At 34.1% G+C, this 26,517-nt stretch overlaps 1 protein-coding gene across 17 annotated transcripts in view; it reads left to right on the plus strand.

Moving 5' to 3' along the window:
* Positions 1–26,517, plus strand: part of dgkzb (diacylglycerol kinase, zeta b) — an 84,500-nt gene extending 57,983 nt beyond the window's left edge. For 4 of the 17 annotated variants that reach the window (XM_087311693.1, XM_087311694.1, XM_087311684.1 and 1 more), the window contains 17 exons: positions 3,417–3,490; positions 5,763–5,874; positions 6,026–6,225; positions 8,543–8,643; positions 8,747–8,826; positions 12,127–12,196; positions 13,727–13,767; positions 13,849–14,048; positions 18,574–18,678; positions 20,562–20,666; positions 21,044–21,112; positions 21,193–21,224; positions 23,790–23,839; positions 23,929–24,049; positions 24,126–24,162; positions 24,280–24,379; positions 26,010–26,517. In XM_087311693.1, the coding sequence (XP_087167819.1) occupies positions 3,417–3,490; positions 5,763–5,874; positions 6,026–6,225; positions 8,543–8,643; positions 8,747–8,826; positions 12,127–12,196; positions 13,727–13,767; positions 13,849–14,048; positions 18,574–18,678; positions 20,562–20,666; positions 21,044–21,112; positions 21,193–21,224; positions 23,790–23,839; positions 23,929–24,049; positions 24,126–24,162; positions 24,280–24,379; positions 26,010–26,126 (1,614 nt within the window). In that variant the 3' untranslated portion in view covers positions 26,127–26,517. The remainder of the gene's footprint in view (positions 1–3,416; positions 3,491–5,762; positions 5,875–6,025; positions 6,226–8,542; positions 8,644–8,746; positions 8,827–12,126; positions 12,197–13,726; positions 13,768–13,848; positions 14,049–18,573; positions 18,679–20,561; positions 20,667–21,043; positions 21,113–21,192; positions 21,225–23,789; positions 23,840–23,928; positions 24,050–24,125; positions 24,163–24,279; positions 24,380–26,009) is intronic. The other 13 variants (XM_087311696.1, XM_087311695.1, XM_087311686.1 and 10 more) reach the window with 5 other exon arrangements.

Consider the following 26,517-nt stretch of genomic DNA (forward strand, 5'->3'; position numbering starts at 1 on the left):
AGTAAAGCATCTATTGCAGTGTATATTCATAGTTTGAGAACACTGACGTTTCGAAAAAAAAAAAACTGAACTGAACCTAAATATTAAAAATAAACTTGCAGAACTTAATTTATGTCCTGCGGCAAAATTATTTTTATTAAACTTTTTGTGATCTGCTTGAGGTAGGTCAGTTTATTTTTATGCTATTGATAAAGCAGCATTCAACTTAAGCTCTTTAGACCAGGATTTTTCAAAGTCTAAGACAGTGGGCCTCCCTTTTGACACAACTTATCCATTGGCGCCCCCCCTCCTCCCAAACACGCATGCACGCACGAACGCACGCGCGCACGCACGCACGCACGCACGCACACACACACACACACACACACACACACACACATATATATATATATATTAGGGATGTAACGGTATCAGAATTTCACGGTACGGTAATACCTCGGTATGAATGTCACGGTACGGTATTTATTGAATCATTTACAGGAAAAATAAAACTTATGAAAATACTCCAAAAAAGTGCCAAAAGTGTCAATGACATACAAATTAGTCATCTATCTGTAAGCTTTGAAACAGGAACTTCAATTTTAATAACAAAAAAATATTAAACCATGTAAAAAAATAAAGTTTCAATTTAGTATTGTTGAAAACTCATCACATTCAACATTTAATCACTCACTCACTTAGATAGAGATGGCTTTAAAGGAAAATTATCATATAAATATAATCTGGTAAAAGCTGGTATCTCTGGTTATTTACAATGTCCCCTGCAACAGAAAAACCCCCTCTCATTTGGGACTGAGGTTTCTGGGACAGAGAGATATGACTTGGCCCAGGTTGACAGCAGTGGGTAACGTTGTGCATTGTCTTTCCCCCACTTGAGAGGACAAACCATGAGTGAGATAGAGGTCTCATGTCTGCATCAATCTGAACAGTGTGCTGTGTTTCTGCAGTCCCCATGACTGATTATTAGTCCTATTCCCCAACTTGCAGGCACGTGCACACACAGGGCTCAACCTGTGCAGTGCACATGCCCTTTTTAGTCTTGAATAGAAAGTTCCCTTCCAAAATGATCAAAAGTGCCCCCGCGACGCGACATACCCTCCGTCCCCGCTTTACAGTACGCGCGCGACAACATAGCTGATAAGAACTCGCGCGACAACACAGCTGATAAGAACTCGCGCGACAACACCACTATTCAGTACGCGCGCGGCGACAACACCCAGCTCTTTTTCATCCCCGCTTCTAGCAGCACACTCCATTTCCGCATTACTGGATCTGTAGCGACAACAGACCGCAAGGGATTATGGCCAAGCCTGGGCTGATGGGAATTGTAGTTTCCGGTACCTCCCATTCGCTTCATTCGCCTGAGCAAAATTTCTCGGAAGACTTATAGTTTTACCGAGTCATGCGACTACGGTAATATCGAAAAAAATTATTATTGCGGTATGACGGTATTTACAATACCGCTACATCCCTAATATATATATATATATATATATATATATATATATATATATATATATATATATATATATATATATATATATATATATATATATATATAAAGACACAGACAGATGTCAGACTGTTAACTCACTTTTATCATCATTTGCATGAAAGTGCAATTATTTAGAGTAATAACAAGTATTTTAATATAACGTTTTTAAAACTAGGATGATGGTTCAATATGAATAAAACAGATCCAAGAACTGTCCATCCCAGTTAAAACAGTCGAAGTTTAGTGGGTCTCATGCTGTCATTAGCCAAAATATTTTGACAAACCACACATAAAGGTCGTGGATCATCAGTTGGTCCTGTCCACGTAAATCCTAAACTCAAATACTGATCATCATATCGTCGTCTTTTGGGTTCAAGCCCTGAACTTGAAGGCTTTTGTGGCGAGGGAGCGTGGCCGAGAGCCGTTGGAACGGAGTGAGGCCACCGCGTAAGTGGATACACCTGCGGTGCGCACCTGCCTCGGATCCCACGGAAGGAGCTCTGGATCATAAAAGAAGGAACGAGGGCAGAGGAAGCCGAGAGAGGACCGGGCCCGGACATATTTTACTTTTGCTTTCAGTTTGACGGCAGTCTCCGTGAGGAGCTCGTCCGTTTGTTTTGGTTTAGACGGCAGCCTCCGTGAGGAGCTGCCGTCACTGTTATTAATACATCATTTTAAAACTGCGTCGGTTCTCCGCCTCCTTCTTCCCGGCGGCAAAAGGGCTGTTAACTTCATTACAGCTTTGAATCGGGGGGTCTCAGAAACCGACCCATTGTATTAGCAGGCATATACCTGTATTGGCGGGCTTGCCAAACAGAAGCGAATTCACAGCTATGGCCTTCTGGGTAAAGAAGGTTTTCTTATATTTGACGTATTATTTTTTTTTGCTTTGTTTAATTAAAACGTTTAAATATAATAAAAATACATATAATAATTAAACTTAATAATTTTATTTTTATTATATTATATTTCTTCCCACGCCTCCCCTGACATGCTCCCGCGCCCCCCAGGGGAGGCGCGCCTCACACTTTGAAAACCCCTGCTTTAGACCATGCGCCGGGCCATTTCTCAGTGTTTCGCTACAATGTCTTTAAATAAATTATCATTTAGGCCTATTTTCATTATTCATTCATTTTTCATTATTTGTTTATTATTATGTACAATAATTGAGACATAAAATGAGATAGTAAAATATAAATCAACAACGAAAATGTAAATAAAAACATAAATGAAAAAGCTTATTTAATGACTGTCTATCAAAATAGCAAACATTGAACATTTCTCTATATTTAGGCTAAAAGACTGCTTTATTTATTTATTTAGGCCTACTTATTTGTTCTGAATGTTTGTGCTTTCATTTTAGTTGTCTTCTATTTCTTTAATTCTACTTTCCAAAATGAGTCCTCATTGCACTTAACATGTTTACAATGATAATAAAGCGTGTTAACACATTTTTAATGATTAATGAATCACAATCAGGTGTGTTTTAAAGTCCTGCTCAACTATAAAGTAACACCTTTATATTAATGGTCCATTTGAGTATTAGTAGACTGTCTGCTTAATATCTATTGATACCAATCCTTCAACAGATATTTAACTGACTATAAGAAACTTTGGAAGTACATGTCAACTTACATTAACCTTAACCCTAACCCCAACCTAACAGTCTACTTATAATCTAATGAGAATTAGTTGGCAAGTAGATGCAATGTAACTTAAATTCAACAACCGGACCATCAAAAAGTGTGACCAACTATAATCCTGATTCGACATCGCAGATCCTGCGATGTGACTATTGCCGATGTGCACATTACAATATCGATGCAGAAACGATATATTGTGCAGCCCTAATGCTGACTGCTAGTATTTTAAAAATAGTATGTGTATGTATATTTGAAATTGTTTGTTGTTTCCTGTTCAGTGTGACGGTACTGACCTCACCAGTAAAATTCAAGATATGAAAGTGCTGTGCCTGCTGTTCCTCAACATCCCCAGGTAAACTGACCTGAAACAGAATGTGTTATGTAACTACACAAGGAACACACAAACATCCTTCTATTTATTCCTGTGCTCTTTGATATGGTTCCTGTTTTATTGGCCAAAAAAAGAGAAGAATATTTACTCTACACAAAAAAAAATGTCCAAATAGCTAAAAATTCTTGAATCAAGAGTCAAAAATATTGCTTTGTTTTCAAAAATAAGTCAAAAATAAGTTTTTTTTTTCAAACCATTTTAAGGTCAATATTATTATCCCTCTTAAGCAATATATTTTTTTCGATTGTATTCTGAACAAACCACTTATACTAGGACTTGCCTAATTACCCAAACCTACCTAATTAACCTAGTTAAGCCTTTAAATGTCATTTTAAGCTGTATAGAAGTGTCTTGCAAAATATCTGGTAAAATATTATTTAAAATATTATTTACTGTCATCATGGCAAAGATAAAATAAATCAGTTATTAGAGATGAGTTATTAAAACTATTATTTTTAGAAATGTGTTGAAAAAATCTTGCCGTTTAACAAAAATTGGGGAACAACAATTCTAAATTGAAAAAAATTCCAAAATATTGTTTGTTTGTTTTTTTCAAAAATGTCAAAATTAAGTTTGTTTTTCTATTTCCTGATCAATGCATAAAATGTAATAAAGAGATATAAACTCAATATCATTGTTTATGGAAGTGTCCTTTGATCAAAGGTTTGGTTGACCTTGTTAAGAGAAAGTTGTAAACTTTTTATCCATGGTATTAAAACAGTATACTAAATATTTTTTTTCCTTTTAAAAGCACTTTTACTTGCTCAGATAAGAAATTACTATTCATTCATTTTCCTTTGGCTTAGTCTCCAATTTATCAAAGGTCACCACAGCGGAATGAACCAGCAACTATTCCAGCATGTTTTACGCAGCCTCATTAAAAAATAACGCCTGCAAGAATTGTCTAATTGTTCATAAACATATATAGTTAAGAGAAAATGTAAAAAGTTTTTTAAAATATGGAAGCCCTAAGTCGGATTTCGGAAGAAAGCTGATGCAAATCTTTTGTCTGTATAACTTGTATCTTGTATCACCACCTGCTATTGATAAAATGCTCATTTGATACCTTTATATTGTATGTGCATGCACGTGCCTTTATTTATATATTTGGGGCACAGTGGCTCAGTGATTAGCACTGTCGCCTCACAGGCCAGTTGGCATTTCTGAGTGGAGTTTGGATGTTCTCCCCGTGTTGGTGTGGGTTTCCTTCAGGTGCTCTGGTTTCCCCCACAGTCCAGACATGCGGTATAGGTAAATTGCATGAACTAAATTGGCATGTGTTTAAGTGTGTGTGTGTGAGTGAATAAGTGTGTCCCAGTGCTGGGTTGCAGCTGGAAGGGCATCATCTGTGTAAAACACTTATTTACTTTGTAAATTGCAAGGTCCAGAAGCATGATACCAGAAGAGGGAAAGGTGTAGCTGACAAAAGTGAAGTGTGGTGAGGGTGTCGCAGTCCAAAGTGAAGATGTGGGCTGGGCTGGGGGTGTCGCAGACATAAATGAAGAGGGGTATGGGGGGGGGTTGTCACATAAGAAAGTAAAGAGGGTTGGGGAGTCGCGGAAGAAAGCGGGCAGGGGGCGGGTGCTTTTGAAGAGGGGGATCGGTAAAGTTAGGTGCCGGATCAGATTTCAGAGGTTCCAGCACAAATTAAGCCCCGCTCAAACATATGCCAGAATAGTTGGCAGTTCATTCCACTGTGGTGACCCCTGATAAATAAGGGCCTAAACCGAAGGAAAGTTAATGAATGAATATATATTTTGCATGTTTGGTTTGATTCCTTTGGTACATGTTAAAAGTTCCTAAAATCAATAAAGACCAATCAAATGAATCTGCCAATGGACAAAGTAAAATAATATTGTATTGGGTTTGGAATAAGATTATTTCACTTGCCAGTTATTTGCAGGTTTTAAAGAAAAACCCACTTAATTTTGACATAATATTTCTAAACACAAAATATTAGTTAGAAAATGCTTCTTGGTTTAAGAATGTTTAGATATACTAGACTAGAAACAAGTAAGAAAAGCATTTTATTTGCTTTATTGACCCTGAATTTTATCACACTGACGTCAAATCTTATTTCGTCAAACCATGACAGAAAACCTCATAACTAAAAGAGATTCCCTGCTCCAAATGATGTTTATTCCAGGATCAGATCAAATCTAGACATGACAAACTACTCTAGAGTTCATTAAAATGAGATTATCCTGACTGAGCTGGGCTTCATGTCCTGTAGATATTGCGCTGGTACCATGCCATGGGGGAACCCAAGTGAGAACAATGACTTCGGGCCACAGAAACACGACGACGGGCTTATTGAGGTCATCGGCTTCACCATGACCTCTATGGTGAGTTTTGACTGCAGCTCTATTGGATTGGCTATATCAGAATTATTAGCCCTCCTGAATTATTATCCAGAATTATTATAGTATCCAAATAATTTTGACGTCAACTGTATGTTGCTAAATCTGTCCAAATGTTGCTGGCATCTTTTTGTAGGCAACTCTTCAGGTTGGAGGACATGGCGAGAGGCTTCATCAGTGTAAGGAGGTGACCCTGACTACTTTTAAGCCCATTCCTGTACAGGTGGATGGGGAACCCTGTAGACTGGCTCCATCCGTCATACACATCACTCGAAGGAACCAAGCCAACATGCTGCAGAAAACCAAGAGGAGGATCTCTCTACCACAACTGTATGAGTCAGTGCTCTATCCCCACTCACTTGTGTCTATTATCTATCTGCCATTCTATTGTTGTCTTTCTATTATTCTGTTGATTTCTGAGGTCACCAAGCTCAGTCTCAAAGAGCCGGTTTCTTGAAGATTTGAGCTCCAATCTTAAGCAAACACACCTGAAGAAGCTGATCAAAGTCTTAGCAAGGCTGTATCCTAAATCACCCCCCTAAACCATCATTCACTACTCCCTATAATAATATAATTATATTGTTTATTAATATAATTATATTAGTTTATTACTGATATAATAAAATTAAATTAAGGATGAAACTGAAGTTAAAATTGTCCTTTTTTCCTCTATCGTAATGTACATCCACTTTAAATGAGAAAAAAATAGCAGGGCGGTGCATGATTTTGTCCTTTGGGAACCGTTGGAAGATGGGTGTAGCTAACAAAATGGAGGAAGATTTGAATGACAGTTTGCACTCAGTTGTGGAGGATTATGGTCCTCTTTGTACAAACCACTGCCTCCCATGAAAGCAAGCATGAAAGCAAGGAAACATTTTTACTCACACTGATAGCCCTGCCCTAATGTACTGTAGCCCTGCTCTAAAGTACTACAAGCCCTGCCATAAAGTACTGAAAGCTCCACCCTTAAGTACTGAAACCCCCGCCCTAAAGTACTGATAGCCCACCCTAATGTACTGATACCCTTGCTCTAAAGTACTGATAGCTTCGCTCTAATGTACTGATAGCCCTGGCCCAAAGTACTGATAGCCCCACCCCTAATGTACTGATAGCCTTGCCCTAAAGTACTGATAGCCCCACCTTTAAGTACTGATAGCTCTGTTCTAAAGTACTCAAAGCCATGCCCTAAAGTACTGATAGCCCCACCCTAATGTACTTATAGCCTTGCCCTAAAGTACTGATAGCCCCACCCTAATGTACTTATAGCCTTGCCCTAAAGTACTGATAGCCCCACCCTAATGTACAAATAGCCTTGCCCTAAAGTACTGAAAACCCCACCCCAAAGTACTCAAAGCCCTACCCTTAGGTACTGATAGCTCTGCTCTAATGTACTGATAGCCTTGCCCTAAAGTACTGATAGCCCCGCCCCAAAGTACTCAAAGCCCTACCCTTAGGTACTGATAGCTCTGCTCTAATGTACTGATAGCCCTGCCCTAAAGTACTGATAGCCCCGCCCCAAAGTACTCAAAGCCCTGCCCTAAAGTACTGATAGCCACACCATTAAGAAGTGATAGCCCCAACCTAATGTACTAATAGCTCCGCCCTAATGTACTGGTAGCCCTCCCTAAAGTACAGATAGCCCCGCCCTAAAGTACTGATAGCTCCGCTTTAATGTACCGATAGTCCCGCTCCAAAGGACTTATAGCCCTGCCTTAAAGTACCGATAGCCCCGCCCTAAAGTACTGACAGCCCCAGCCTAGTGTATTGATAGCTCTGTTCTAATGTACTGATAGCCCCCCCAAAGGATTCATTGCCCCGCCCTAAAGTACTGATAGCCCCAGCGTAATGTACTGATAACCCAGCCCCAAAGCACTCATAGCCCTGCTCTAAAGTATTGATAGCCCCACCTTTAAGTACTGATAGCCCTGCCCTAAAGTACTGATAGCCCCACCCTAATGTACTGATAGTCTCGCCCTAAAGTATTGATAGCTTTGCTATCAGGACTCATAGCCCCGCCTTAAAGACATTACATGTGACAAAGTCGTTTGGAGGGAAAGGGAAGGTTATGGTATTTGATTTAACGAATATGAAGACAAATTAATTTTTACAAAATATTGAAGTGCACAGATTTATTGTTTATAACAAGTTATTTAACATAAAGCGAGCTGTCGATTAGTAATGAAAAGCATTTTAATTTCTAGCATGTAATACACAAGTTATTTTAACAATTAAATAATAATTTACTTAGAAACTTACAGCAATAAGATTCCGATGTACTGCCATCTTGTGGTCAGAAGCAGAAATTCCGAAAACTTCCACAGTGCATTATGGATATTCTCGAGGTGTTGAGTGTACATTGGTTGTACATCTGTAATAGTGGTGCATTGTGGGAGTGCACTTCTGATTGATTGTGGTGCATTGTGGGACTGATTGAGTGCACTTTAGAATGTCCACAATGGTTTCTGTCACCACGACACAAATGGATGCTCTCTAAGATACTCTCTAAGTGCATTAAAGGGGTGATGATTTTGGATACAGCCTTGGTATATTATTTCACTGCAAGACACCGGTCCTCTTAGACCATGTAAGGTGACGCCTGATCTACTTTAAAATGCAGCCCTTACATACATTTTCTTTCTCTTTATTAATGTAGTCAGCAGCCCATCGCAGAGACAGTGCAGATCCAAGTGAACCGTATCAGTATGCATGATTATGAAGCTCTCCATTATGATAAGGAGCAGCTCAAAGAGGCCGGTGAGTATTTCTTCTTCACATCTTCGCTCTTATACACTGATGTACTCTTGCTTTTGAAATACTACAGACCAGTCCTAACATGTGTGTTCTGTTTTCCTTTCAGCGATTCCCATGGGGATAATTACAGTTCCTGGGAACAGTGATTTGGAGACGTGTCGGCAGCATATCGAGAGGTTGCATGAGGTGCTTTTCAGCTTGTTGAATGCTTGCGAGAAATGCGCCAGCAGTGAGAATTGGCAGCAACCTCCTTCCTCATTTGTGAAGGTTAAGAGGAGGATCTGAACTATCAAAACGTGGCTCAAAGTCAACATGAATCAAAAACTGACTTTGTTAAAGGGCTAGTCCAGCTAAAAAGTAAAGTCTGTTATTAATTAGTCACTAATATGTTGTAATATCCTGAGATCGTTGTTAGATGATATCCAGGAGCTCTCTAAGCCTCTATAGACAGCAAGATGTTGACAAACATTGGCAAAATATTCTATGTATAAAATATTCCGCCACAGTGGAATGAACCCCCAATTATTCCGGCATATGTTTTACACCCATCCACTCATGCATTCACACACACATACACTACAGCTAATTTAGTTTATTTAATTTACTTTTATCGCATGTCTTTGGTCTCTGGGGGAAACCGGAGCCCCCAGAGATAATCCACCTGTATCGTCGCCTTTTCTCCCACATTAGGTCAGAGTGCGCATTTACTACAGGTAATACAATGTATTGACATTTGAGTTAACAGAGCAACACACAACTCTCAAGTTTGACTGTATTAAAAGTAACCGCACAGCCTAACCTCATGCAGGAGAAAAGATTTCTATACAAAGGTTTGTTTGTTTTTTGCCTACAAAAGTGTTCTTGGAGCTTCGTATGATTACAGAAGTCCAACTTAGCCAGTGAAGTTTTCCAATTCAATTCAATTCAGCTTTATTTGTATAGCGCTTTTACAATGTAGATTGTGTCAAAGCAGCTTCACATAAATGGTCATAGTAGCTGGAACAGTGTAGTTCAGTTTTTGGTGTTTAAGTTCAGTTCAGTTTAGCTCAGTTCAGTGTGGTTTGAAGTCATTACTGAGAGTCCAAACACTGAAGAGCAAATTCATCGATGCGTAGCTCTACTGATCGTGAACCATGCAAGCCAGAGGCGACAGCGTTACATGGATTTTTCAACATGTGAAAAACGCTTTTCTTAAGGGTTTTTGTCTTGTTTATAGTCCAAATTTTAAAAAATCTTTAAATTAAGAAGCATTTTGCTGACAAGAAAAAAATACTGTCTTGTTTTCAGAAATAATAAGCCAAAATTAAGCGAGCTTTTCTTTAAAACAAGCTAAATATTTTGCAAGTGGGATAAGCAAAATAATTTTGTGGGTTTTTTTTTTTTTTTCATTTAGACCAGGGGTACCCAAACATTTTTTATGAAGAGCCAAACTTGATTGAGGCTATTGGAACAAAGCTAAATATAGTTGTTATGGGTAATTTTCTAATGTATTTAATTATATTTTAAAAACATTGCTTTATATAATGTAATACATCATCATTTTTTATATTTCATAATGAACTTGTTACAGCGAAAACTAAAATATTCTCATTTATAACAGATTAGAGTCATACTAGTTTCTGCCCTTGATTTGCTCACTGATGTTTTCTAGTCCCCTTATCCATCAAGTCACATTATTTACTGTACTTTTTAAAAAATCTGATTCATTTACAACATTTAATTGAAACATTTTATTTCAGTTTGCTTTTTGTAGCTCACCAATACATTTCTTTTTTTTTTTTTTTAATCAAATTAGAAATGACAATCTCTTTTGAAGGCATTTGCCCCAATGCTCTATGCATCTCACTCTTCTTAGATGGGATGGTGGGCCAAATCAAAGATTACCATGGGCCAACTTTGTCCCGCTGGTCCTACTTTGAGCATCTTTGATTTAAACATACAATTATTTTGCTTGTTTTTAAGCAAAAACACTTAATTTTGACCTTTTTTTTAAACCAAAGAAATTTTTAGTTTAGAAAATGTTTCTTGATTTATTTATTTATTTTTTTAGATATTTAGACTAGAATAAAATCTAAGTAGGAAAAGTATTTTTTTGCAGTGTGGAGAATGAGAGAGCTCTCAGATTTCATTTAAGTAAAATTTCACAAACTAATTTCAAGAGGAGAACGTGATATGATCAACTACAGTTGGTCCTTTTCTAATCATTTGCTAGCTTATCGAATCATTAAAAAATTGCAATAAATGTTCTGCCTAAACGTCATTCCCTATATTCGTTTTGGAAAAAAAAAAACCTCTATCCTTCCCTTCTCCCTCCTCCTCAATTCTCAAAAAAGCGGGAGGGCCAATTGTTTAAGTTCTAATTGAGCCAGTTGGCACTCTCTGCGGGGAGTTTGCATGTTCCCCCCTTGTTTGCGTGGGATTCCCCAGGTACTCCTGTTTCCTCCCTCAGTCTAAAAACATGTGACATAAGCGAATTGTAGTAACAATTACAAGCACTTAACGCATACATACTGAATCGATTCTTATAGAACCACCTTATTAACCAAAGTATAGGTAAAAATACTAACTGGCGGGCTCTCGAGAAATCCCTGATCTCGTATTCCCCCTCCTAATGCCCATTGAACTAGCAGAAAAATGGGCTCATAAATCTCCAAACTCAGGGTTCTCTTCGGGACAGCATGCCAAACCTGCTATTATAGTCGAGCATTATCTAAGTGTGAATTTTTAAATATCTTAATTTGTGTTCTGAAGATGAACGAAGGCGTTAGGCTACTGTATTGCACACAAGAGTGAGAAATTAATAACAGAATGTTCATTTTTGGGTGAACTAACCCTTTAACAGATGTTCCTGTTCTTTTTGTAAATGACTGACTGTGCATTTTCCTATGCATAAAAAGGTAATCATCAGTAAAAATTACTTCTTTTTCAACTTTTAAGTCTGCCCATTTGCCACTTAACTGCCCTTTTCCACAATCTAAACAAATGCTAGGGAATAACATTCTCTTATACAATTTTGACAATACTGTGGTGACTTTTACATAACTTTTACATTAATGCAACTCCTTGGAAAGAAAACAATTATATATATATATATATATATATATATATATATATATATATATATATATATATATATATATATATATATATATATATATATATATATATATATATATATATATATATATTAGTTTAGCTTGAAATCTGTGTCCTGTGGCGACGCTGACACATCTCAAGAGCATAAATGATGTGTAATACCTTTAAGAGTCACTTTCCACCATAATTACCTCCATTCAAGCCAAACATGTGATCGTGTGCATGTGAGTCCCATTGCACGTTGACTTCCCGTTCAATTACAGTCAGAAAAAACACATTGTGACTAATTGAACTCACACAGTGAGGCCGTTTTGGACAGGAGCCATTTTTCACTTGCACTTTCTCAGTGTATTTTTTGCTCTCTCTCTCTCTCTCTCTCTCTGCCTCTAGGAGGGGGATGGGATGAATACGGACACACTGCACATGCCAAAGCTTTCACCAAAATGGTGCTTCCTGGACTGTAAGTAAAACATTTTACGCCTTTAAGAAACAAAATCAAAGTCAGAATTTGTGTTTCGGTAACACTTTAGTATAGGTCACAATTCATGTTATTAACTACTGGCTTATTATTACCAGCCTATATGAACTGTTCATTAGTAGTCATAAATGCAGATCTTGTTCTGCATCCCTAAGCCTACCCAAAACCTAAACAAACTTACTACACTGTCAAAAATGCAATGACAAAATATCAAGGCAACAAATTTTTTTGTCACCTTAATATAATAGGTTAATCAGGTTGCAACTAAATGTTTTAAAGATGCAGTATGTAAGTTTGACACCCAGTGGTTGAAATAGGTATTGCATTCCTAAATCAAATCAAACACACGCATAGGTTGCCAGATTGAGGATCAACAGGAGCAAGTCTGATGAATGAGCCTAAAGGCTGAATTAAATCGTGTTCTATATAAAAGCAACGGCACGCGATAGAAGGAATATTCTCAATATTAAAATGAGTTTTTGTTCTAACCAACATCTCAAATTGATATAGTAGAAACGGCTTCTATTTCTTGAAGCTGAACAACAGAAAACTGCCAATGGTCACCTCATGTGCTTTCTAGTGTTAAATGCAAATAATATGAGTTTCAATGCCATTTTACACCACATTTATTGCCATACTACTGAAAGCAGCAGCAAATAGTTCACCTCAGATCTTGAAAATAAACTGCTTAAAACTGAACTTTAAAACTGTGACTCAGTGTAAACCAACACATATCAGTGATTCGGCTTGTAGATAATGTTAAAGAGGTTTAATATGCATTTATTAGATTATAAATCTTTCCATTTTGTGAGTACTGTATTTAAACTTGTCTGGTTTCGTCTCGTGCAAACAGCCAAATTGCTTAACACTGCCAATATCGTCAAGTAGCGTGTTGTTAGGACACTGGGTTACAATGTAACCTGCTCACCTAAGGTTTACGCTCGTAATATTTTTATAATTTGCTAATTAATAACCACATAATGTGGAATTCTGAATCTGCGTCTCATTTTGGAGTCTGCTACTGTCCACCGGAGGTCGCATTTCGGTCACGGCCGCCTGCTTTGAGAGCCTTTCTGAATGAATGTGTTTTTCCAACAAGGCAACCCGAGGTGCTGTAATATAACTGGCTAAACTGCGAAGTGGGTTTAAAGAACCAAAACAAAAGACAGCGTTCTGGCACAAAACGCACATTTGTAAAGCAGAATATTGTTTAACTTAACGTTTTTAGTCCGTTGGATGGATATAAGTGGAGATGAATAGAAAAGTTAGTTTGATTTAACAAAAAAATTGAAGGTAGCTAGAATTTACAGTGTAACTAATAATAAATAGGTAACTAGTATATTAAGCTAGTAGTGTTCGTTAATACCATGAATTGTTTACTAAAGTGTTTTCAAAAGTGTGATAATGATGTATAATTAATGTGAAATTGTATCTGAGATTCTTCGGTTTTGACCTTTCCACAAGTTTTAAGTGCCACAAACAAATCTTTCTCTTTGTTTGTTTGTTTCCCAGGTACAACTGCAGATCGTTTCTACCGAATAGATCGTGGTCAGGTACTTTGACGTTTTACATCTCTATTACGCGACACACTGTGCTGTTTTTTTTTTACCCTACAGCATTGCATGTCTCCGCAGGAGCATCTAAACTATGTGTCGGAGATCTCCCAGGATGAGCTTTTCATCTTGGACCCGGAGCTGGTCACCAAGGAGACGGTGGGCACGTCGCCCGGAATGCCGGGGGCGATGGAAACGGTTGTTGGGGGATGTGGATGTTCCAACAGCACAGACCAGTTCGCTTTTCCTGCCTGCTCTCCAGGGCCTTCTCCCCTCTGCAGGTAGATTGAAACCAGTCACTTTGGATGACAAAATGTGCAGTTAAACTGGATCTGCTCATGTTGTTAAAGCTGCAAACAGCCTCGAGGTGCAGTTTTATGTCGCTTTTTTTATATCCGCGGATCGTTTTAACACATAGACTAGCACAGTAATGCGTGGGCAGGATTTGCTTCGCCTGTGGGCATGAGATTTCTGAAAATGTCCCCTGAAGAACAGCTCAAGCTCATGTGGAGACATTGGCCACATAGGAAAATCTGTATTAGGGAACTGAAGATGTCTTAATTATTATTCCCTTGCTGTTAATTTTGCTAGTAATTGTTGTAGGTTTAGCATGAATCCATAATATTTAATAATAATTCTATCTTATGAATAAAAGATGTTAATTGACTTATAAAAAACAACAATCGTATTATTATATTGTTGTAACTGGACATTGTGGAAATAAGAAGACAGATTGTGGCTTCTAAAATCTGAGATCACTAGAATTGGAAAATTCCTGTTATATATTAGAAAACATTAATAATATTATTAACACAATAAACTGGTAAAAATCAATATCTCTGATAGTAGTAGTTATAATAAATTATTTAAATATCTTCAATTATTTAATATCTGTTTTAAAAGTATGTTTTTTATTGACCTTATTCTAAAATGCGGAAGTGCGCCTGTTTGCGCGATTGTCTTAGAACTTCCGTTTCAGTCGCCTATGGGAGAAATGACAAGGAATAATAAAAGGCAAAAAACGGTCAAACTACTTGCTCTACAAACAAATGTTTGCATGACTATACAGACCAAGTAGAATAATATAACAAGGAAATATCAGTTTGCAACATCAAACAGCGAAACGAGCAGTTTTTAATGTCTAAAAATGAATGGAAGTGAATGAGACCGGAAGTCTCGTGCCAAAAAGATTCAAATGGCAGCGCCCGCTCGTCTGCGGAGAATAAGGTCAATAAATTATTGAGAATGATGATGATTTTTATGCATGCCAAATGAAATGCCTATTAATATAAATAAATATACAAAATGTATAATTAAATTAAAAGTATATATATATATATATATATATATATATATATATATATATATATATATATATATATATATATATATATATATATATAAATACACATAATTGACCTTATTCCTCAATGTGGAAGTGTGCCCGTGTTCGTGATTCAGATTATAGTCGCCTATGGGAGAAATAACTAGGAATAATAAACGGCAGAAAAACGGTCAAATTACTTGCTCCACAAACCAGTGTTTGCATGACTATACAGACAAAGTAGAATAATATAATAAGAACATATCCGTTTTCAACATCAAGCAGCAGAACAAGCTGTTTTTAACGTCTAAAAATAACTGGAAGTGAATGAGACCGGAAGTCTCGAACCAAAAAGATTCAAATGGCTGCGCCCGCTCATACGTGTAGCATAAGGTGAATACAGAATATTAATACAAAATACTGCATCTGGTTAACTGTATAAATAGTAGTTAACATAATTTTAAATAAAGACATTTCATATTGATTCTATATTAGTATTTTTAAATATAACATAACTAATATATATATATATACACCTTGCAATTATAAGCATTTCTTTTTTTCCTCAAAATTATTCTTTATTTCATTCAATTGCTAAATAAACTTGCAAATGCCTAAAAAGAGCTCACAATTCTAAGAAAAAATAGCGAAATGTAAGCTCTAATACTAAAAACGAAGTCAGAATTTTACTTTTATATCTCACAATTCTATTTATATATCACAGTTTTTGAGTATTCACAATTCTGATCTCTCAAAATTACATGATAAAAACTTTAAAAATCTATTTTTTTTATTTATTATTATGTTAAAGTTTTTTATTTATTATATTTTAAATTGATATGTTTTTAACTTTTCAAAATTTCAGAATTGCGACTTTGATGGTGATTTTATATTAGTATTTTTAAAAACATAATTAAAAAAGAAAACATACTTTGCAATTATGCGCTTTTCTTCTTAAAATTCTGATATGTTTCTTACAATTGTGATATAAACTTGCAAATGCGTAAAAACAACTTACAATTGTAAGAAAATAAGAATTGCGAAATGTAAACTCTAATACTGAGAACGAAGTCAGAATTCTGCTTTTATATCTCACAATTGTATTTATATTTCACAATTTTCAGTAATCACAATTATGAGATCTCAAAATTCCATGATATAAACTTGAAAAGGTCAGTTTATTTTTTATATTAGAAAACCAACATGTTTTTAACTTCTCAAAATCTCAGAATTGCGACTGTTTCTCAAAATTTTTATAATAACTAAAAATGAAGACATTGCGTATTGATCTTGTATTAGTATTTTAAATATAATAAGCATCTCAATTGGAGTAAACAGATAGGCTGTTCATATAGCTATAATAATAGTGTGCTGATATAAATAAATATAAAAATGTATAAATTAAATCAAAAACATAAATAGATATAAAGAATACAAATACAAAATACTGCATTTGGTTAATTGTATAAATAGGTCTTAATATATGAATTCAATATTAAGACATTGATTTTTTTATTAGTGTTTTAAATATAAAATAAGCACCACAGTTTGACTAAACAGATATGAATTCAGGATGTTTTCTTACTCTGCATGTCCTGAATACACACATACATAGTGAACGCTTGCAGTAAGTGTGTAACACTAGACTGAACTGATTGCTTTCCTTCCTGCCTGAAATAGAAAAATGACAGTTGCTCTTCAGCTCGAGTCTGTTCCCTCAGGGGAAGTGTTTTTGTGTATCTGTGTGCACATCTGATGGCGAGACAGACAGAGAGAGAAAGAGAGAGAGAGAGAGAGACAGACAGCAGCGCATTTGTGCCAGAGTCTGGTGCAAAAATCTGTGCGTTACTAAAAATGAGTCTATCCAGGACAGGACAGGCCCCTCATAAAGGCCCCTGCTATTAAACACTCATTTATCCGTGTTTACATTCACCCTCCCCCTGCTTGACATGCAGCAGATCACCAAAAACACACATCCCATCTGTCAGACCTCCTTGTAGTAGTTGTTCTGTTACAGTAAATTATACGCATCTCACAAACAATGAGTTTCCCCGCCCCCCTACGTGGGTGGACAACATCAAAATGCGTCAGCAGGTCATTGTCCTCTATTTTGTTTGTCTATTACATATGGAAGGATGTTCTGCTATGATAAAAAAATATATTAGGATTACTACAAATTTTGATTTTACTTTATTACTTTAACACAATTCTAAATATGTCTCAAAAATTGAATGCAAAAAAGCCACAACTGTAAGTTATAATTTATTTGCGAGGAAAAAGATGGTGTTTTTCTTCTCAAAATACAGATATATTTCTTACAATTGTGATAAAAACTTGCAAATGCGGAAAAACAACTCACAATTGTAAGACAAAAGAATTGCGAAATGTAAGCTCTAATACTGAGAATGAAGTCAGAATTCTGCACAATCACAATTCTATTTATATTGCACAATTTTGAGTATTCGCAATTCTGATATCTCAAATTCTATTTATTTTTTAGATTTGAAAACATTTTTAATTCTCAAAATCTCAGAATTGTGACGCTTTTTTGTATTCGAAAACCAACATGTTTTTAATTCTCAAAATCCAGAATTGCAACTATTTTTAATATTGGAAAACCAAACATTTAATTCTCAAAATCTCAGAATTGCAACTATTTTTTTATATTCGAAGACCAACATGTTTTAAGTTCTCAAAATCTCAGAATTGCAACTATTTTTTACATTCAAAAAACAACATTTTTAACTTCTCAAAATTGTGACTATTTTATATATTGGAAAACCAAAAATTATTAAATTCTTAAAATCTCAGAATTGTGACACTTTTATATTCAAAAACCAACATATTTTTAATTCTCAAAATCCAGAATTGCAACTATTTTTAATATTGGAATACCAAACATTATTTAATTCTCAAAATCTCAGAATTGCAACTATTTTTTATATTCAAAAAATAACATTTTTAATTTCTCAAAATCTCAGAATTGCGACAAATTTTTATATTTGAAAACCAACATGTTTTTACCCACCCGAAATCTCAGAATTGCGACTATTTTTTTATATACAAAAACAAAACTGTTTTTAACTTTCCACAATCTCAGAATTGCGACTTTCTCAAAATTTTATATTTTGTAGTTGTTGTTTTATTGGATTTATGATTTTTTTAATTGTTTAAATAAATATGTTTATATACTGAGCCACAAAATCACACAGTGTAAAAAGCGATTAGTTGACTTAAAAAGTGAGTAAACCAATTGCATTAAAATGATTAATTATACAATCTATGTGCATTAAAATTTAAGTCAATGGATTTACTCATTTTTTTTTTTTAAGCGAAGTCAACTTGTTGCTTTTAAGGCAATGGGTTTACTCACTATTTATATATAACTAATTGCTTTTACAGTGCAATTGTCTTTATTTCATTTGTGGAAACAAGCTTTCATAACTTCACTTCATTTCCATAACTTCATCATGCTCTCGCAGGGTTAATGAAACACATGCTGAAAGCCAACCGGAAAGTGTGAGTGAAGAAATCGACATGCATGTGCAAAGTGATCCAGAAAGTCCAACAAATCTAGGCGTGTACAGGTAAAGCTCAAACAGAAGGCTTTGTGGTTTAAATAAGACCTTCATGGACATGACATGCATTATAATAAGCCATGTACTTTTTATAGCAAACATTATTACTAAGCTTACCGTGTGCTTATTTGAGGCCAGTCACCAGCTTTTACAGAACTATAGTCACTATATTATTGTGGTACTGAATGACTACCATGTTCATACATCTACATTGCATGCATTTTTCAGTTTTTAAATGAATAATTTACATAAGCATGTCTGTCAAAATTGAGATTTATTTCTTGCAATAAATTGCAATATAAACTTAAAATTGTGCAAAACAACTCACAACTCTAAGAAAATAGAATTGCAAAATGTAAACCGAGAAAGCAGTCTGAATTCTGAATCTCACAATTCTATTAACAGTTGAAGTCAGAATTATTAGTCCCCCTGTTTATTTGTCCCCCAATTTCTGTTTAGATGAGAGAAGATTTGTTCAACACATTTCTAAACATAATAGTTTTAATAACTCATTTATAATAACTGAGTTATTTTATCTTTGCCATGATGACAGTAAATAATATTTTACTAGATATTTTTCAACACACTTCTATACAGCTTAAAGTGACGTTTAAAGGCTTAACTAGGTTAATTAGGTCAGAACTAGGCAGGTTAGAGTAATTGGGCAAGTTATTGTATAATGATGGTTTGTTCTGTAAACTATCAAAAAAAAATTTTACCTAAAGGGGCTAATAATTTTGACCTTTAAATGATTCATTAAAAAAAAAATTCAAACTTGCTTTTATTCTAGCCAAAATAAAACAAATAAGACTTTCTCCAGAAGAAAAATATTATCAGACATACCATGAAAATTTCCTTACTCTGTTAAACATCATTTGGGAAATATTAAAAAAATAAAAAAAAATAAAAGGGGGGCTAATAATTCTGTCTTCAATTGTACATTTCACAGTTTTGACTTTATTTAGAACTCTGACCTCAACATGTTTAATATAAACTCAAAAAAGTCAGAGCCAAGTTAGATTTTTATATTGTAAAACTAGCGCAGCACGATATTGGAAATATGTGAGATTTCGCTTTACTGCAATATATATTGCGATATCACAATAATTTCACCAGATGATTTGATTGGCTCTATTTGGAAAGATTTCATTAATTTAGATCGACTGAAGTGATCAAGTCTTTTTTTTTTGTGCAGTGGACCTGCATAAATTATAATAAACTTCAAGCAAAAATAAATAAATGAAGGGTGTTTTTTTGTTTTATGGGGTTTAACAGTATTAAAGAATAGAAATTGAACAACGAAATGTAAAACAAACAAACTGTCATAATTGTATAAATAATAAAAAAAAATAGAATAATATCTTTATATTATCTAATCCTGTGGGGTGACTACTGCAGATACACACATTGAGATATAGATCCTCAAACTATACATTGTTTAGCCCTATCTAAAACCATGCATTTTAACTTGTTTTCTCAAATTTGATACTATTTCTCAAAATTGTATAGGCTTTTTATTTTCAAAATACTGACCTTTTCTACTATTTATTCATTTTCAGTTCATATATACTATCAAAAAGTGCACGCTGGAAAAAAAACAACAAAAAAAAAAACTATTTGTTTACGTAAAGGGAATAAACCTGTTGCTTTAAAGTGATTTGCCATAAAAATCAATGAGTAAACAAACTATTTGCATAATTATAAAAATTAAGTTAAGACAATTCAAATTTACAATGTTTTACTCACTTTCTTAAGAAAAGTCAACTTTTTAACATAAAATTTGTTTTAAATCACGCTTTTAAGGTAGTCACTCGCTTTTTACAAATGCAAATCATTCATTTATTTATTTTGCGGATAAAAAAAGCTTTCATAACTCCATCATGCTCTCGCAGGGTTCATGAAACACATGCTGAAAGCCAACTGGAAAGCTTGAGTCCAGAAAGTGACTCTCATGTGCAAAGTGATCCAGGAAGTCCCACAAAATCAGGCCTGTACAGGTAAACTCAAACTGAGGGGTTTGTGCTTTAATTCAGACCTTCATGTACAAAGTTTGAATAGTGAGTATTATATTAAGTGAGTATTATATGTATCATATTAAGCCATGTACTTTGTATAGCAAACATCATTAATAAGCTTACAAAGTTATCCATGCTGTGATTTCATGTGGTTATTTAAGGCCAGTCATCAGCTTTTACATAACTACAGTGACTATTTTACTGTATAGTCATTGCCTATATTACTATATAGTCACTGATGCTGAATGGCTACCATGTTCATAAATCTACATTGCACTTTATTAGCGAGAGTGCAGAAGATATCCATTTTTTGAATGAATATCTTACATTAGCATGTCTTTATCCAATTCATCTTGAAGGAGGGGAGCAAAAAATAAGATTTCCAGTCGTTCAAACACACTTGAGGAGGACTCAGTGAATGTGCAGAGGTATATTATCAGTGCTGAGACAAATGCAAGCTGCTTTTGATTATGAATAATGGTTTAAATACTCAATTTTTATTTCACAGGTTAGACACGGTCTGGAATAAGAGTGATCAAGGTAAATATGTGTGTTTGTTTGTTTTTTAATTATCATACTTTTAAAAAGAACATTATTTATGTACTTTATATTATTTCTTCTATTACTAAACAAAATTATCTTTATTATTATTAATAACTGCTATTAAAAAATGTTTAAAATCAATAATTAAAAATATAATTATGACACAAAAAAAAACATCTTACCAATTAATGGAAAAAAATACGTATGTGTCCCAGGAACACAAAACTAGCCATAAGGAATTTTATAAAGGGGGAAATTAAGATTTATTCATCACCTGAAAGCTGAAAAAATAAGCTTTTCATTGATGTTTTAACGTATGGTTTGTTTTATATATATATATTTTATATATATATGCATACACACACACACACACACACACACATACAAAATTCTTATAAGAAATATCACCTTTACATTTCTTAATGCACATTACTAATAAAAAAAATGTTTTGATATATTTACAGTGAGGAAATGACCAAACATCTTCATAGAACATGCTTATTTACTTATTATTCTAATAAAAATTTTTTTTTTTTTTTTTTTTACTAATATAATGCATTTTTGGCTAGTTCAACAAATATACTCATGCAACATAAGACACATTTATAATATACTGTACATTATTTATAAAGATTTTGGTTTAAAATAAATTTATGTAGTCTTTAATCTGTAAACATTTTGTTCTTTCATTTCTAATTAATTAGAATGGAACAAATAAATGCACAATTATTGTGTTTTACACTGTAAAAAATGCAAGGTTCCACATATTAGGCGATTTGGCCTAAAATTTTAATCTCTGTTAATTGAACATTTTAATTTGTTTACGATTAATGATCGATTATTTAATTTTTTTTTGTCCTCATAGTTCACACACAAGTTTTGTACAGTAAAAAATGTTTACTTTGAATGAAGGGTGCATTACTTGATTCTAAAATAATTAAAGGAAACACGCATCTACTATCTATGATTATTTATTAAACATCAACTGAAATTAAAACACTCATTGCCTAAAACCAACAGTCACTTTTTCTTATAAAAAAGTGAAAATACTTAGCTTGCACTTTTAGAAACAAAATAAAATATATATATTTTTTCATATTATAAGTAGAAAACAAGCAGTATCTCTTAAATGAAATAACTCTTGCATATCCTGCACATAATATTTTATTTTATAACATTATAATATAACAGTGTATTTCTTGAATCTTCTGTAAACAAATATTGTAATGTAAAAAAAGAATTTGAATGTAATGGTAAATATCTCAAAGCATCTCTGGGACAGCTTCCAATCATCGTCAATGTAGTGCAAAGTAAGCTTCAAAGTGGATGCAGAAGTATAAATCAGCCTTAACTGTCAGTCACAGTGAGGGGTATAGACCACATGAAGGCTGGGCTAGACCTTGAGCATGCGCTTGATGCAGAAGTATAAACAGAGCAGGGGTCACGTGACTCCACACGGAGTAGGGAAAGTAATGAAATAATTGACCTGGAAAAATTTGATTAATTATAAGCTCTCAACGTCGATTGATTATTTTTCAATTAATTGCCCAGCCCGTGTTTCACACAATTTATTCAAACTGTCCCAACACAAATCGATTAAGTTAACAAATTTAACTGCATTGAGCATTAAACAATTAAGTTGTCCCCTAAAAATATGAACTCATAGAGTTGAGTTGTTTTAGCTCATTTTAAGTAAGTAGTTTGAACAAGTTGAAAAAAAAACATTTGAGTGTAGTCATCAAAATTAATTATTAGGGATCTGTTTTTTAAAAGATTTTTTTTAACTGATAAAACAAAACAATTGGAAAATAAAAAAAATATTAGATTACAAATATTATATATTTAAAAAAAATACACACACACACACACACACACACATATATATGTATATATATATATATATATATATATATATATATATATATATATATATATATATATATATATATATATATATAGTTGAAGTCAGAATTATTAGCCCCCCGAATTATAAGCCCCCAGTTTATTTTTCCCCCCAATTTCAGTTTAACAGATTTTTCAATATGTTTTTAAACATAATAGTTTTAATAACTCATTTCTAATAACTGATTTATTTGATCTTTGCCATGATGAGAGTAAATAATATTTTACTACATTTTTTAAGACACTTCTATTCAGCTTAAAGTGACATTTAAAGGCTTAACTAGGTTAATTAGAAAGGTTAGGGTAATTAGGCGAGTTATTGTATAATGATGGTTTGTTCTGTTGACTATCGAAAAAAAAATAGCTTAAAGGGGCTAATAATATTGACCTCAAAATGATTCATAAAAAATGTAAAACTGCTTTTATTCTAGCCGAAATAAAACAAATAAGACTTTCTCCAGAAGAAAAAATATTATCAGACACACTGTAAAAATTTTCTTGCTCTGTTATTCATTATTTTGGAAATATTACAAAAGAAAAAAAAATTCAAAGGGGGCTAATAATTCTGACTTCAACTGTGTGTATGTATATATAATTCTATAATACATTTAATTAACTATTAACCAATTTAGTACAATTCAATAAACTCTTGTTTTTCAGATTCAACCAATTTGCTCTTTGATGCTGTGAAGTCTGGGAACTTGGAAAAGGTATTCATTAAATACTCAGTTCCAGTTGTATTATATATGAGGATTATTCGACCTAATGGTCTGTTTTTCTGCTTGATGTTTTTCCTCAGTTGGAACAGATGCATGAAGAGGGAGCGGATCTCACGGTCCAGGACCATTTAGGTTGCACCATCCTCCATCAGGCAGTCATTTTAGGTCACAAAGAGATTGTGAAGTTTATCACTGAAAACGGTGAGGTTCGCTTTTACTTCACTCTTTGACTTTGTGCGTTTTATTTCTGATCTTTTTTTTTTTTTTTGATAAACAGCTCCTGCCTGCATACTGGATGTGACGGAGAAATCAACGTAAGTACTGCTAAAGCCACTTTTATTCCATTTAATCAGTGGCGGATTTAATTTAAGCAGCTGAAATCAGCATGATAATGATTAGCTGTTGTTTTTCACTTTTTTTTTTGGTCTTAGAGGAGAGACAGCTCTGCATAAGGCAGCTGCGTTGTGCCATAGAACAATTTGCTGTTATCTGGTGGATGCTGGTGCATCGCTCATGAAGACAGATCTACAGGTGCGATCCCACACCTCATCTTTATTGCTTTTAAATGATTGCTAGATACATCAGATACACTGTTAAAAAAAAAAAAGCAATTCATTTGTTTGACTTAAAAAAGTAAAGTAAATGCATTGCTTTTAAAGAGATTAGTTTACTTTACTTAAAAAGTGAGTAAACCAATGGCTTTTAATGTGATTATTTGACTTTACTTTAAAAAATGAATAAACCCATGGCTTTAAAAGCAATTAGTTTACTTTACTTTTAAAAAGGTTAGTAAACTCATTGCTTTTAAAAAAATTAGTTGACTTTAAAAAGTGAGTAAACCTGTGCCTTTTAAAATTATTACTTAACTACTTAAAAACCATTGCTTTTAAAGCGATTAGTTGACTTTAAAAAATTTAGTAAAGCCATTGCTTTTGAAAAAGATTAGTTGACTTAAAAAAGTGAGTAAACCCGTGGCTTTTAAAATGATTACTTGACTTTACTTAAAAAATTGAGCAAAGCCATCGCTTTTAAAGCGATTAGTTGACTTTACTTGAAAAATGTGAGTAAACCCCTGGATTTTAAGACGATTATTTGACTTTACTTAAAAAAGTGGTTAAAGCCGTGGCTTTTAAAGCTATTAGTTGACTTTACTTTTAAAAAGCTGAGTAAACCCATTGCTTTAAAAATAATTGTTGACTTAAAAAAGTGAGTAAACCCGTGCCTTTTAAAATGATTACTTGACTACTTAAAAACCATTGCTTTTAAAGCGATTAGTTGATGTAAAAAAATTGAGTAAAGCCATTGCTTTTAAAAAAGATTAGTTGACTTTAAAAAAACTGAGTAAACACATTGTTTTTAAAAAAGATTATTTGACTTAAAAAGTAAACCTGTGACTTTTAAAATGATTACTTGACTTTACTTAAAAAATTGAGCAAAGCCATCGCTTTTAAAGCGATTAGTTGACTTTACTTGAAAAATGTGAGTAAACCCCTGGATTTTAAGGCGATTATTTGCCTTTACTTTAAAAAGTGGTTAAAGCCGTGGCTTTTCAAGCTATTAGTTGACTTTACTTTTTTAAAAAGTGAGTAAACCCATTGCTTTAAAAAAAAGTTGGCATTTTTCTGTGTGGAGTTTGCATGTTCTCCCCGTGTTCATGTGGGTTTCCTCCGGGTGCTCCTGTTTCCCCCACAGTCCAAAGATGGGCGCCATAGGTGAATTGAATAAACTAAATTGGCCCTAGTGTATGAGTGTGTATGGATGTTTCAGAGAACTAGGCTGCAACTTGCTGCTGGAAGGGCATCCGCTGTGTAAAACATATGCTGGATAAGTCACTGTGGCGACTCCAGATTAATAAAGGTACCAAGCCGAAGGAAACTGAACTGAATGAATGAATGAATGATCTCATTGGATTCAATTCTTGATTAAAATCAAAAAGTGATATGCATCAGGAATAGAGAAGAAAAACCTAAACAAATAAACATAAATAAAAAGAATGAATGAATGAATAAATAAATAATAAAAAAATATAATTAAAAATAAAAACATATATAAAATAAAAAAGTTTCCCCTCTTCTCTCTTCCTGATGCACTAATTAATATAGTTAATAAATGAATCCTTAATTTACACTGTTACCAACATATCCTTCCCCTTGTCCTGCAGGGTGAAACTCCAAAGATGTACGCAGAGAGAACTCGAGACTACGAGCTAGCTGAATATTTGGAAAACCAACAACACCATCAAATGATCCAGAGAGATGACCATGAGACGGCAGTGTGACTGGACATCTTTTCTGTCCACCACTAAAACCACAGCCACCGTCTCAACGGTGGCCAGTTTGATACAGTATACGGCCACATGTTAGCAATGCTACGTGGCAGCATATGTGTGGAAATGACCATGTTCGCTCTCTGTATTGATCGTAACGCCAAGCAGACAGTGTTTGTGTCACGTTTCTGAACGCATGAGTCCCGTCCTGATGCAAAACTGCATCGCTCTGCTCTTTAGGACAGGATTAGGAAAAAAATTGTGGAATTTCAGGGCTAAAGCGAAGTACTATTACTTTTATTACTATTTTATTACTATTCATTTTAAAAACTACTCTTGTTCTCATCAGGGCTGGGCCGATAAACGATATTATATCGAATTGCAATAAAATTTATGCCATTAA

Source organism: Danio rerio, chromosome 25 (assembly GCF_052040795.2).
Source record: "Danio rerio strain M-AB ecotype USA chromosome 25, GRCz13ab, whole genome shotgun sequence".
Classification (NCBI taxonomy): domain Eukaryota; kingdom Metazoa; phylum Chordata; class Actinopteri; order Cypriniformes; family Danionidae; genus Danio; species Danio rerio.